General features: G+C 40.2%; 1 protein-coding gene across 1 annotated transcript in view; it reads right to left on the bottom strand.

Annotated features, from left to right (window-relative positions):
- Positions 1–12,210, bottom strand: part of ODAD2 (outer dynein arm docking complex subunit 2) — a 202,024-nt gene that overhangs the window by 67,192 nt on the left and 122,622 nt on the right. Inside the window, exon 17 of the mRNA XM_089693823.1 lies at positions 10,945–11,059. Within this exon, the coding sequence (XP_089549949.1) occupies positions 10,945–11,059 (115 nt within the window). The remainder of the gene's footprint in view (positions 1–10,944; positions 11,060–12,210) is intronic.

The raw sequence follows: 12,210 nt of genomic DNA on the forward strand, positions 1-12,210 counted from the left end.
TACATAATCCCATCCATGGTATCAGAAACACTTCATATGTGTAAGTTCCTTGATTTACATGGATGGAGGTATGAATTGTTAGCAAATGACCAGGGTAGCGATGTTGAAATGGAATTATATGTGGAAGATAGATGGTGTTAAAGATTCCCACCCCGTTCAGGGAGGGTTGTTACATTTTGACGTAGATGGCCTCTTTCACATCTCTTATGAACCAGTTATCCTCTTTGTTCCCTTATTCAGGATAGGTATCATAGAGGTAAGACATAGAGGTAACTTCGTGACACTCACTGGAACTGGAAAAGTGACTTGCATAAGCTATGTAATACCTTCAACATTAATGAACAAGTCCAGCTGAATGTTACCAACTCCTACTAGATATATACCATGACCTGGATAAATGAAAACAATCACAGACACAATGGGGTTGAATTACTAAAGGCACATAGACTGTTCACTTTGCAAGAGCATTTGTGCTTGCAAGGGAATTAGCCCCAGAGCTTAATGAATGTGGTAAAGTTTCACTATGCAAAGAATACCCAATTACATGCAAGTAAAATAAACAGCATTTTTGCTTGCACATTATTAGATGAAGAAAGTCAGCAGAGATTCATCTCATTCACTAAGCTTTGGGGCAAATTCCCTTGCAAAATGAACAGCCTATTGGCCCTATAGATATATTAGAGTGATTCTGTTTATAAAAATCATATTTACATAACCATCTTATTTAATCCAGTTCCATGAGGTTCCCTTGTCAATCTCCTCCCTTAATGTTGTTTTTTGACTTTTTTTGCACTGGTGGCCAGAGTCAAATAAGACAAATACTAAAATGTTACAGTAAATGTGAAAGCATCACAGCAGGATATTGTCAGAGGAAGCTCATTGAGTGTAAAGGATATGTTCACCTTTTGGGAACATGTTACACCATACACCCATATTTAGGGTGTAACATTTAGCATGCTTTAGCATATGTTCTCCGCACCCCCCGCAGTGGTTCCTCTGCCTGCACATGTTGTCACATTTTAAAAACAGTGCAACCGTGAATGAGAGAACTATAAGTCCCGTCTGCCACTGAGGCAGATGGCTTTTAGTTCCCAATGAACTGCAAGGACATTGATGAGCGCCCTCGTAAGTCATTCAAAAGCGCTGCAGCTTTCAAACTGACAGTCCATGAAGAGGTACAAGCTGAAATCTGTAGGGCTTGTTTGCAGGAGCCTGACATTGAACTCACAATCCACTTATCACAGGTGCAATGCTTTGCAGGCTACTGTGAGAAAAATAATAAATGCATTTATTTATTTTTTTCCAAAAGGTGACCTTAGCCTTTAATCTTCACCTTAAAACTTCAGAGTTAAGCATAAGCATAGTATGAATGACTGCAATAGATACCTAATATGTTGCCAGATTATAAACAGAAAGGTGTATTTTTTCATACCATCTTCTTTATGCGACTGTACCTGTAGTAGGATTGTGCACTGTTTGCATCACCAGCACCCATCAAGCTAACAGGAGAGGCAAGAATTTAGTCCAGAAGAAGACAGTATGATGCGTGGATACCTGTTCAGCTGGTGGTTTGTAGTAAAAATGGCCAACCTTATACAGACTCCATAGCCCATCATGCATCATAATGTTTGACCATTCTGTTTCAGTGTTAGGAGAGTCAGAGTAAACATGGCATTGACTCCAAACCAGCCAGACAGTTTTAAACTAACTCTTAGTTTTTATAGAGTGCTAGGGATGAGTGAAAATGAGTTTTGCTTTGCTGAAAGTCTGGCAAAAATCAGGACATTCTGGAAAAATGTCACAATTTTTATGAAATATGTTGTAGACAATGGTGGTTTTAAAGGGTGCAATGTGCTTTAAATGGCTACTGGGGGTTAGGAAAGCTCCTTTCAACTATCCTGGAATTTCTCTTGTGTAAAAATACAGCTCCCTTGTCAGCTGGAACATGATGTTGGATATTGTTAGCAAAGAAAAATTAAACCCTAAACGTTCTTACAAATGAAAACATTTTAATTCTTACTTTTAAACAGTGTTTACTATTTTACTTACCTGGCTGCTGAAAATATTTTCTTTCTAGATTCAGACAGCTGTTCCCACACCCGCAAGCAAAGTGCGCTGCCCTTTACAGATGCACAGAGCTGCCATTCGTTCTTAATAGCACCCCCACACATCCAAAACCGCAGCGGGTTTCTTGGCCACTGTGGTTAAAAATGGTGCAGGAACCTTTGTCCTGCATGAAACGCAGGCACGGCAGCCAATTCAAATGAATGGACTGTCGTGCCTGAGCAATAGTGTAAACTTAGCCTAAGTGCACTTAGAAAGAAATGCAGCAAGAGCTGTAAGTAACATAGCGTTATAAACACAGCCAGTTAATCAGCATTAAAGATGAGCTGGGTTTTGTTCAGACTTAGTCCAAACCCAGTTCAGCAGAACCTTCAGGAAGCTGTCACATGATCGCACCTCCATTGGCCCAATTAGCTGCAGCTGCGGTATTCCCTGCCCCACAGCTGCACATAAACAAAGGGGCGCAGGTGCCCATGACATCATTGACCTAATATGAGTACATGCCATATTAGGTCAAAAAACATTGACCAGACTACTCCACTTATTGCTATAGAGAACATTTAGGCTGAACTCAAGGAATAACTAAAAGACACAAATGAATACAGAGTTGTAATCATTCATACATACTTAAAACAAACGGGTTGATAAATTACTGGGAGGGGCTGGGAATGACCCAGCTGTCTTGGTCCATGTTGGAAACAAAGACAGATTACATAGAAGGTGGAGGCTCCTTAAGAATCAATTTAAAGAACTAGACTGGAAGTTGAAGGGAAGGACCTCCAAGGTGATATTCTCTGAATTATTACCTGTGCCATGTGCAACTCAGGAAAGGGGGAGATTAGAGAACTAAATGCATGGCTAAAGACCTGGTGTAAGAGGGAAGGATTTGGGTTTCTAGAGCACTGGGCTGACTTTTCATTGGGGTGAAACCTATATGCCAGAGATGGTTTGCACCTAAATGAAAGGGGGTCTGCTGTGCTGGGGGAGAGGTTTATGAGAAGGCTGGAGGAGTATTTAAACAAGGATCGAGGGAGGAGGGAGAATTAAATTATAATGGGGTAGACAGATCAGACAGGGGTCAGTCCTTATTCGTGGGTGGAATGGGGAAAGATGGGGGGAGGGCTATGGCAGATGATAAGAAGGTTCCCATGTTACAAACAACCAGTGGAATTGGTGCCATTTGTATGAAAATGAAAAATATGCAAAATACGTGTGCACAAGGTGTCAATGAATGAAAGTGTTTGTTCATCAATGCCAGAAGTTTGCCAAGTAAAATAGGTGAGTTGGAAGCTTTGGTGCATGAAGAGAACTATGATTTAATTGGTATTGCTGAATCATGGCTTCATTATTCACATGACTGGGCCATTAATATTCCTGGCTATGTTTTCTTTCAGAGAGACAGGGTAAAAAGGAAAGGTGGTCGTGTCTGTCTCTATGTGAGAAGTGATCTCAGAGCAAGTGTGAAAGAGGACTTAGTTGATGGAGAGTGTGATGAGGCTGAAGCATTATGGGTGGAACTAGGGGTGCATACTACAAAGGTAATCATTGGAGTTTTTTTTTTGTTGTTGCACAAGTATGGGGTATATATTTTTTATTGTATAAAGGATATGACACTATTGTGAGTTTTTGTTTTTTTGAGGTATATGATCACTACAGACTTCTGGAATTGGGAACATTTTTTTGGAAGAAGTAAAAGATTGTTTCACGGATGTGGTTCAGAATATTGGGGACATTTGAAATTTTAATTTTTATATTGGACACTTTTGTATGTAGGTTGGATTGTTGGAAAAAGAAAAGTTTTCTGTGATATATTGTGATTAACTTTCAAGGGTTGGAAGTAATTTACTTTTCTACATAATTAGGAGGGGTTTGAGTGAGTGTGGTGCTGTTTAATAAATATAATCATTGGAGTTTGTTATAGGCCTCCCAGTGTTAATGAGGAGGTGGACAGTGATAATGCAAATTCTGGGACAGTGATAATAATCGGGGATTTCAACTACCCGGAAATTGACTGGAGTAATGGTACTGCAGGAACAGTTGAAAGGGCAACCTACTGCAGGACAATTTTATTGTACAGTTCATAGAGGCCCCAACTAGGAATGATGCTCTGCTGGACCTGGTAATCTCAAACCACGAAGAGCTTATTACAAATGTCCATATAAAAGAACATCTGGGTAGCAGTGACCATAACATGATTTCATTTATTGTTAGCTGTAAGCATCAAGCACATACCAGGAAAAATAAAAACACTCAACTGTAAGAGAGCTAATTTTCCATGGCTGAGAACTGCTCTCCAAGACTTCAAAAAGACTGTATGTGAACACACTGCAAAATATATTACCATGGGCAACAAGTTTAAAAGGCTAAAAATCAAACCTATGTGGCTTACGGCCAAAGTTAAAAAAACTTTAGATAATAAGAAAAGAGCTTTTACTAAATATAAAAATGAAGGAACGCTATCATCGTTTAAAGATTACAAAGAATATAACAGAGTATGCAAAAAGGAAATAAAAGCCACAAAAATTTAAAACAAACGACAGATTGCAAGAGATAGCAGGACACCCCCCCCAAAATTCTTCAAATATATTAATAGTAAAAAGGTTCGGTCCGAGCATGTAGACCCTTTACAAAATAATCTAGAGTGGGTTACTGGGGACAAAGAGAAGGCAAATGTATTAAATACCTTCTTCAGATTTGTGTATACAAAGGAGCATGGGGGAGCTCTTGCCCATAATGGGCATGGTATTAACACAGCCTCAGGTGATCCACATTGGCTCACAATTGATAGGATCCAGAAATATTTAGACGGAATAAAGGTGAATAAAGCACCTGGACTGGATGGCATACACCCACGGGTCCTTAAAGAATAGAGCTCTGTCATTTCAAAGCCATTGTTTCCCATCTTTAGGGACTCTTTAATGACTGGCATAGTACCAGTGGATTGGAATAAGGCCAAAGTGGTGCCTATATTTAAAAAGGGGTCAAAATCTTTACCAAGTAATTATAGACCTGTTAGTTTAACTTCTATAGTTGGGAAGATACTGGAGAGTTTAATAAAAAACCACATAGATGAGTTCTTGCTGGGAAAAAAATATTTTAAGCAACAGGCAGCATAGATATGAAAGAGAGAAGTTGTCAAACAAATCTGATTTCTTTTTATGAGGAGGTGAGCAAAACCTTGGACAGAGGGGTGGCGGTGGGCTTGGTATACTTGGATTTTGCAAAAGTGTTTGACACAGTTTCCCACACACAGCTAATGTGTAAGGTAAAGCCTACAGGTTTGGAAAAATCTGTATGTAAATGGATAGAAAACTGGCTAAAAGATTGTATTCAGAGAGTAGTGGTTAATGATTCATACTCTGAATGGTCTAGGGTTGTCAGTGGTGTACCCCAAGGTTCAGTGTTGGGACCCTTACTTTTTAATATATTTATAAACGATATAGGGTCTGAGATTAAAAATCCCATTTCAGTCTTTGAAGATGACACCAAGCTGTGCAGTAGAAGAACGTCCGTACAAGATGTCTCCAAATTACAAGTCGACCTCAATGCACTGTTTATTTGGGCAACTATGTGGCAAATGAGGTTTAATGTTGATAAATGTAAGGTTCTGCACTTGGGAGCTAAGAATATGCATGTATCATATATACTAGGGGGGGGGGTACAACTGGGGGAATCAATGGTGGAGCAGGATGTGGGGGTTCTGGTAGATGACAAGCTAAATAATGGCATGCAATGCCAAGCTGCGGTTTCTAAAGCGAGCAAAATCCTCTCTTGTATTAAAGGAGGCATAGACTCCAAAGACAGAGATATCACTCTACCCCTGTACAAATCATTAGTAAGACCTCATCTGGAATATGCAGTTCAGTTTTGGGCACCAATTCACAAAAAGAAAATTGAGGAACTGGAGAAAGTACAGAGAAGAGCAACCAAACTGATAAGAGGCATGGAGGAGCTCAGCTATGAGGAAAGATTAGAGGAACTGAATGTATTCACTCTTGAGAAGAGGAGATTAAGGGGGGATATGATCAACATGTATAAATACATCAGTGGTACATATAGTGAACTCGGTGTAGTTATTCACCTGGAGGCATCAGAGACACCGCTCTCTCCTGGTTCTCCTCTTACCTATCCCGACGCTCCTTCAGCGTTTCCTACAATGGTGCCACCTCCCCTTCCCTCCCCCTCTCTGTTGGGGTCCCCCAGGGCTCTGTCCTTGGACCCCTTCTCTTCTCCATCTACACCTCCTCCCTTGGCAAACTCATACACTCCCACGGCTTCAACTACCATCTCTATGCTGATGACACTCAAATTTACCTCTCCACCCCTCACCTCACCTCCACTTTCTCCGCCCGCATCACTCACCTCCTAAACGACATCTCTGACTGGATGTCGCTCCATTTCCTCAAACTCAACCTCTCCAAAACCGAGCTTCTCGTCTTCCCTCCTGCCCGCGCCCCCCCCCCCCCATCCTATCCATCACTACTAACATCACCACCATCAATCCTGCCCCGCAAGCCAAAGTCCTTGGGGTCATTCTGGACTCTAACCTCTCCTTCCAACCTCATGTCAAATCACTGACAAACACATGCAGGCTCCACCTCCGCAATATCGCCAAAATACGCACCTTCCTTACCCCAGACACCGCTAAACTACTCGTACACTCCCTGATTATCTCACGCCTTGACTACTGCAACTCCCTCCTCACCGGCCTACCCCAGTGCAAACTCTCCCCGCTTCAGACCATCCTGAACTCAGCTGCCAGACTCATCCACCTCACCAGCCGCTCCACCTCTGCCACCCCCCTCTGCCTCTCCCTCCACTGGCTCCCTATCGCCCAACGCATCAAATTCAAACTACTCACTCTGACCTACAAAGCCATTCACAACACTGCCCCTAACTACCTCACCGACCTGATTCCCAAGTACCACCCTACCCGTACCCTTCGCTCTTCACAGGACCTCCTTCTATCTTGCTCCCTGGTCTCCTCCTCACACGCACGTCTGCAAGACTTCTCCAGGTCCTCCCCCATCCTCTGGAACTCACTACCCCAATCCATCAGACTGTCACCTTCCCTTCTCACCTTCAGGCGCTCCCTGAAAACCCACCTCTTCAGGGAAGCCTACCCCACCCTCACCTAACTGCTGCTCTCCTTCATTCCTCCTACCACTCCATCCCCCACAGCCACTTCCTCCTGTACCACTACCCCCTCCCTCCCAGATTGTAAGCTCGAAAGAGTAGGGCCCTCTTACCCCTCGTGTGCTGTTCGTAGCTGCTGTAATGTTTCATGTATTGTCCCCCCCTCTATTGTACAGCGCTGAGCAAACCCTTTGGCGCTATATAAACTCAATGTAATGTAATGTAATGTAATGGAGGTCATCACAGAGGACAAGGGGGCACTCTTTACATCTGGAGGAAAAGAAATTTAATCTCCAAATATGGAAAGGGTTCTTCACAGTAAGAGCTGTGAACATGTGGAAAAGGAGCCAATTAACTCATCAGTGGTGCTTCTTGTTTACTCTCATGTTGCAGAATGGGGGTAGGGTGGAAACCTGTAATTGAAAGTGAAACTGCATTTGTGGGGGGAGGGGGGTTTAAAGGTCTGGGAGGATTGTACTCTACCCCTATGTCCACTGCCAGGACTCAATTTGGTATCAACAAACCTTTTGACATCTCTAATGGTACCCATCAGGGCTGCCCCTTCCCCCTTATTATTTGCCTTTTCTATTGAACCACTTGTTGCCAGAATATGACTTAATTCTAATATCCATGGTATTACTATCAAAGACACTCAGTATAAAATTTCCCTTTTTGCAGATGACGTTCTATTACCCTTAACCCTCCCTCACATTTCCCTGTCCAATCTACATCATGAATTGCATTTATTTGGCCTCTTTTCAGGTTATAAGCCCTACCTTATGGCGGATTGTCAACTCCACCAACTTAAATGCAACTTTCCCTTTAAATGGCAAGGAGATTCAATCAAATATCTGGGGATTTATATCATGTCTTCTTATTGTACTTTATATGAACATAATGTTTCTCCTTTGTTTGCTAGAATCCGCCAGAATCTTTTGAAATTTCTATGCCATTTCTTGGGTAGGGAGGATGATATCTTTTAAAATAACTATTCTGCTAATATTGCTATATCTTTTTTCTACTCCACAGCATCGAGCAATGTATCAGCTCATTTATGAGACGCACTATGAGAGGCCTAGGATAGGTCCCAATATCCTCCAAGCTCATTCTTCCCAAAGGGGTCTCTCGGTCCCCAATTAACTTGAGTATTATTATGCAGCTAACCTACATCAACTAATTGGTTGGCACGAGATATCACCCTGGGCTTGTTGAACTCAAACTGAATTTGCCCTTTTTCCCTCTGCTCACCTATGTAATCTATTGTGGTCTCCTTGGTCACCTTCTACACTTGTATCTACACTATGCAGTTCTCAAATAATGTATGGTCCTATTGTGCTAAGAAACAGCATTTTTGAACCACCCTTCAATTTGCACCCCAGTAATAGGTAACCCGGCTTTTTCAACTAGTATGGTTTCTACCCATTGCCTTCGCTGAACATCTCAGGGTGTGTATTTTTTGATAGATGTACTCAATCCTGTCTTTTAATCTCTTTTGGACTTTGATTATCTTAAAGAAAAATTCTCTCTGAGGAATGAATGGACCTTCCTATATCTACAGCTCCAACATTACCTACTGTCACTCATCACAGCTTTGAAATTCCCATGACCCACCTTCCAAATTTATGTTTGCTGGGTTCTATACAAAAAGGTTGGATTTTTCAGATTTTTAGACATCCTATATCATCGCCAGACTCTACTACTCATTCTCTTCGGCATCCGTACATGAACCTTTGGGAAAAGGAGTTCTTCTCTCACCTATCACCAGAGGACTGGCCAAATACATGGGGAAATGCCACTCTCACTTTGATCTGTAGTATTGGAGAACATTTACAAAATCATGATGAAATAGTATATGACCACTGATACGCATCATTGTGTCTATACTGACACATTCTCTTAAAGTTGGAGATGCTGTGGTCAAGATGGGTTGCTGAGCCACACTTTTGATTTTGCCCATGGCTCAAAATTGAGCTGCTTCTAATAAAGATGTCTGGCCTTCAGATTCCTCAAAATCTGTATATTTCTGTGCTGGGAAAATTACTGTGAGGTGCTAGGTCACCCACACAAAGGCTATTAAATCATATTCTTACTGCAAATAGATGTGAAATCTCACATTATTAATTTATTGGAGCAGGGTATTAATGTTTGCAATAAATGTGGTAGTGTAAGAAGAGGTAAAACAATGCTTTCTTCCTGCCCTATATTTACATAGAAGAAAAATGGCACTAGTTCAGGACTACATCAGAGCCTCTTCCATCCTCTGGAATTCCATACTGCAATATGTCTGGATATCTCCTACTCTGTCCACCTTTAGGCGATCTCTGAAAACTAATCTCTTCAGGCAGCCTATCCCACCTCTGACTAAAACTGGCTTTTACTTCCTTGGACAACTCATCACAACATAGTTACTATCTTTTGTACCACTTGCCCTTCCCTTTAGACTGCAAGCTCTCCAGAGCAGGACCCTCCTAACCTTTGTCTTAAATTGTATTGAAACTGTACTGTCTATCTTTATTTTGTAAACCACTGAAAAAATAATGATATGATAGTGGAATAACTGACCTGTTTTGATCTTATAAACTATAATTGTTGTTAGAGAAACTGAATAGATACTGAATACCTTCTTCAGAGTTCCTCTTAACTGTACACTGAAATAATTTAGTTGTCTGCTTACAGCAAATATAAGCAATAGGCTAAAGGAAAAGCAAGTCAAAAGCATTTGTAAGAGTGTGTTAGTAGCTTGTACAGTAAATTTGTATTAAATAGTAGTATGGGTTAAATAGTGCATGAATATAGTGTTGCACACATGCTGCCTTGTCACCTTCTACCCAATATAAATTGAATTGTTTTTGGTTAGGGTCTTATTTGCTTTCGGAAAATTCAGTACTAGTGAAGTGCACATACAGGTTCTATCTGTAACATAATTTTTGTGCATTATTTTTTTTATAGATAATATGTAATGATATTTATTCCTCTTTTTCACAGTTATTCACTTTACTATGTCCCAGTGACCCTTCCTACTTATACTTTACCAATTATCACAGGTACACTGTATACACAGAAGTTCCTATATGTATAGAACAAATTGACTGCCAGTTATCTTAACCTGATTGTGACCATCATGAACAATGCACTGACAGCAGTTCCAATCCCCGGTATATGCAGGGAGCTCTGATTAGTGATTATTTTATATGCTGCATTCGGCCAATATAATACCAGAATGAGGGAAAAAGATAAACATTGTTCATATAAAAGCATAGAAGGAATTGATATTATAACAGTGTGAATAGATTTAAAAATATGAAATGTAAATAAAATAAATGAGCAAGTCAACAACACTTTTTAATTACTTCATAGATAGTTAAAAGTGTAATAAATAACCAAGTAATCAAAGTAATCAAAGTAACCAAGTAATCAAACCTACCATGTAAGTAAATAGACGATATGTGATTGGTTGCTATGGACTAATGTATTTTGCACTACTGAACAAGCTATAGCTATCTTATTAGTTGGAAAGAGGATATTGAATTTTATTTTACTCTGTTGGGTTCTCTATAGCACATAAAATATTAATGACTGTGTAATTCATATCAGATATAAGCAAAATGCAGCCTGGCAAAATGCATCTTACCATAGATTAAGAACTGTAGTGTTATATAAATCATACTTATTTTCCACTAGTAAGCAAGCAATCTGAGAAGCAGGAAAGTGAACCAGGCCGTCTGGATTATAACGTGTTCTCACCTTTGCGTTCTCGATACACGGACAGATGGCCCATGCCGCGCTTGCCTGAACATCTGGATGAGGGTTTTTCAGCAGCGACCACAGCAAACGCACTCCATCTAAGCGGTCAATTACCCTGCCGCACAGTCAGGCATTGAAGAAATAAACATTAATTAGCACAGTAGAAACATAGACCACAACCATAAAGAATCACGCACATCCCACACTCCAAGAAATATTACAGAATTGGTATGTATATGCTCATTTAAAATTAAGCGTTCATTCGAAAAGTCCAATGTTAGTAGCTAAAACTTATTCCATGACAAATATTTGTAATTTAAAGTTGTCTAGATTATAATCATCCAGGAGTGGGGCTCCTTTTTGGGGCATCTTATCAATGTTTGTACCATTTGCATTATTTATGCTTATTTTTATTACTCTGTACAACACCATGGGATATGATGGTGCCATAAAAATCACTAACATTAAGATTATCTAGACTGTAAGCTTGCATGGGAAGGGCTCTCTCTTATTTTGTATTTAGTTATCAACATTAGTACTGTTTGTATTTTTCATGCTTAGTTGTATTACATTGTACAGCACCATGGGATATGAGAATCACTAAAGCCAACACTACTAGTGCTATCACAATTTCCTTACATATAATTGAACATTTTCTTGTTGTGGCTATAGGGCCATTAGTTTAGTACTATCATCTCATCTATAACACATGAGCTTGTTTATTAGGACAAAAAAACAACAATATGCTAAGTACAGCATACAATCTGAAATGATCTATTTCTCTAAACCATTAATGTTATGCCAGTCCTCAAGTACCCCCAGCTTCAGCTGATCATGTCTTTTGAATTTCCCTAAAGACAAGGTTTAATATTGCATTGTTTTAGATAAATATGTAACAGAGATTAGTCTGATGTAGCAAATTTTATCAATATGTGCTAATGTTTTTGAAATCTTGTATCTATGCATAGTCTGTAATGTGCTATACTGCTCCATCTTACAATACTGATCTAGGAATTAACTGACAAATAATGCTTTCCTTGTGATACAATCTCTTTAAGCCACCCTGTCGCTACTGAAGTAATTTTCAAGGAAACCATATCTGTAAAAGAAGATAGTACATATTCCCCCAGCTGCTGCCCTGAACTCTGCACTGAAGCTGAGCAATCGTATGCTGAAGTCCACTGGGTAAACAACACTTCCAGCAGTGTCACTCTCCTGGGTCCTCTACAGTTCTCACTGGTTTAAGTGTAATAGTTCCTCCTGCAC

Source organism: Staurois parvus, unplaced genomic scaffold (genome assembly GCF_062004578.1).
Source record: "Staurois parvus isolate SC_StPar_1 unplaced genomic scaffold, SC_StPar_1.0 ptg000636l, whole genome shotgun sequence".
NCBI lineage: Eukaryota > Metazoa > Chordata > Amphibia > Anura > Ranidae > Staurois > Staurois parvus.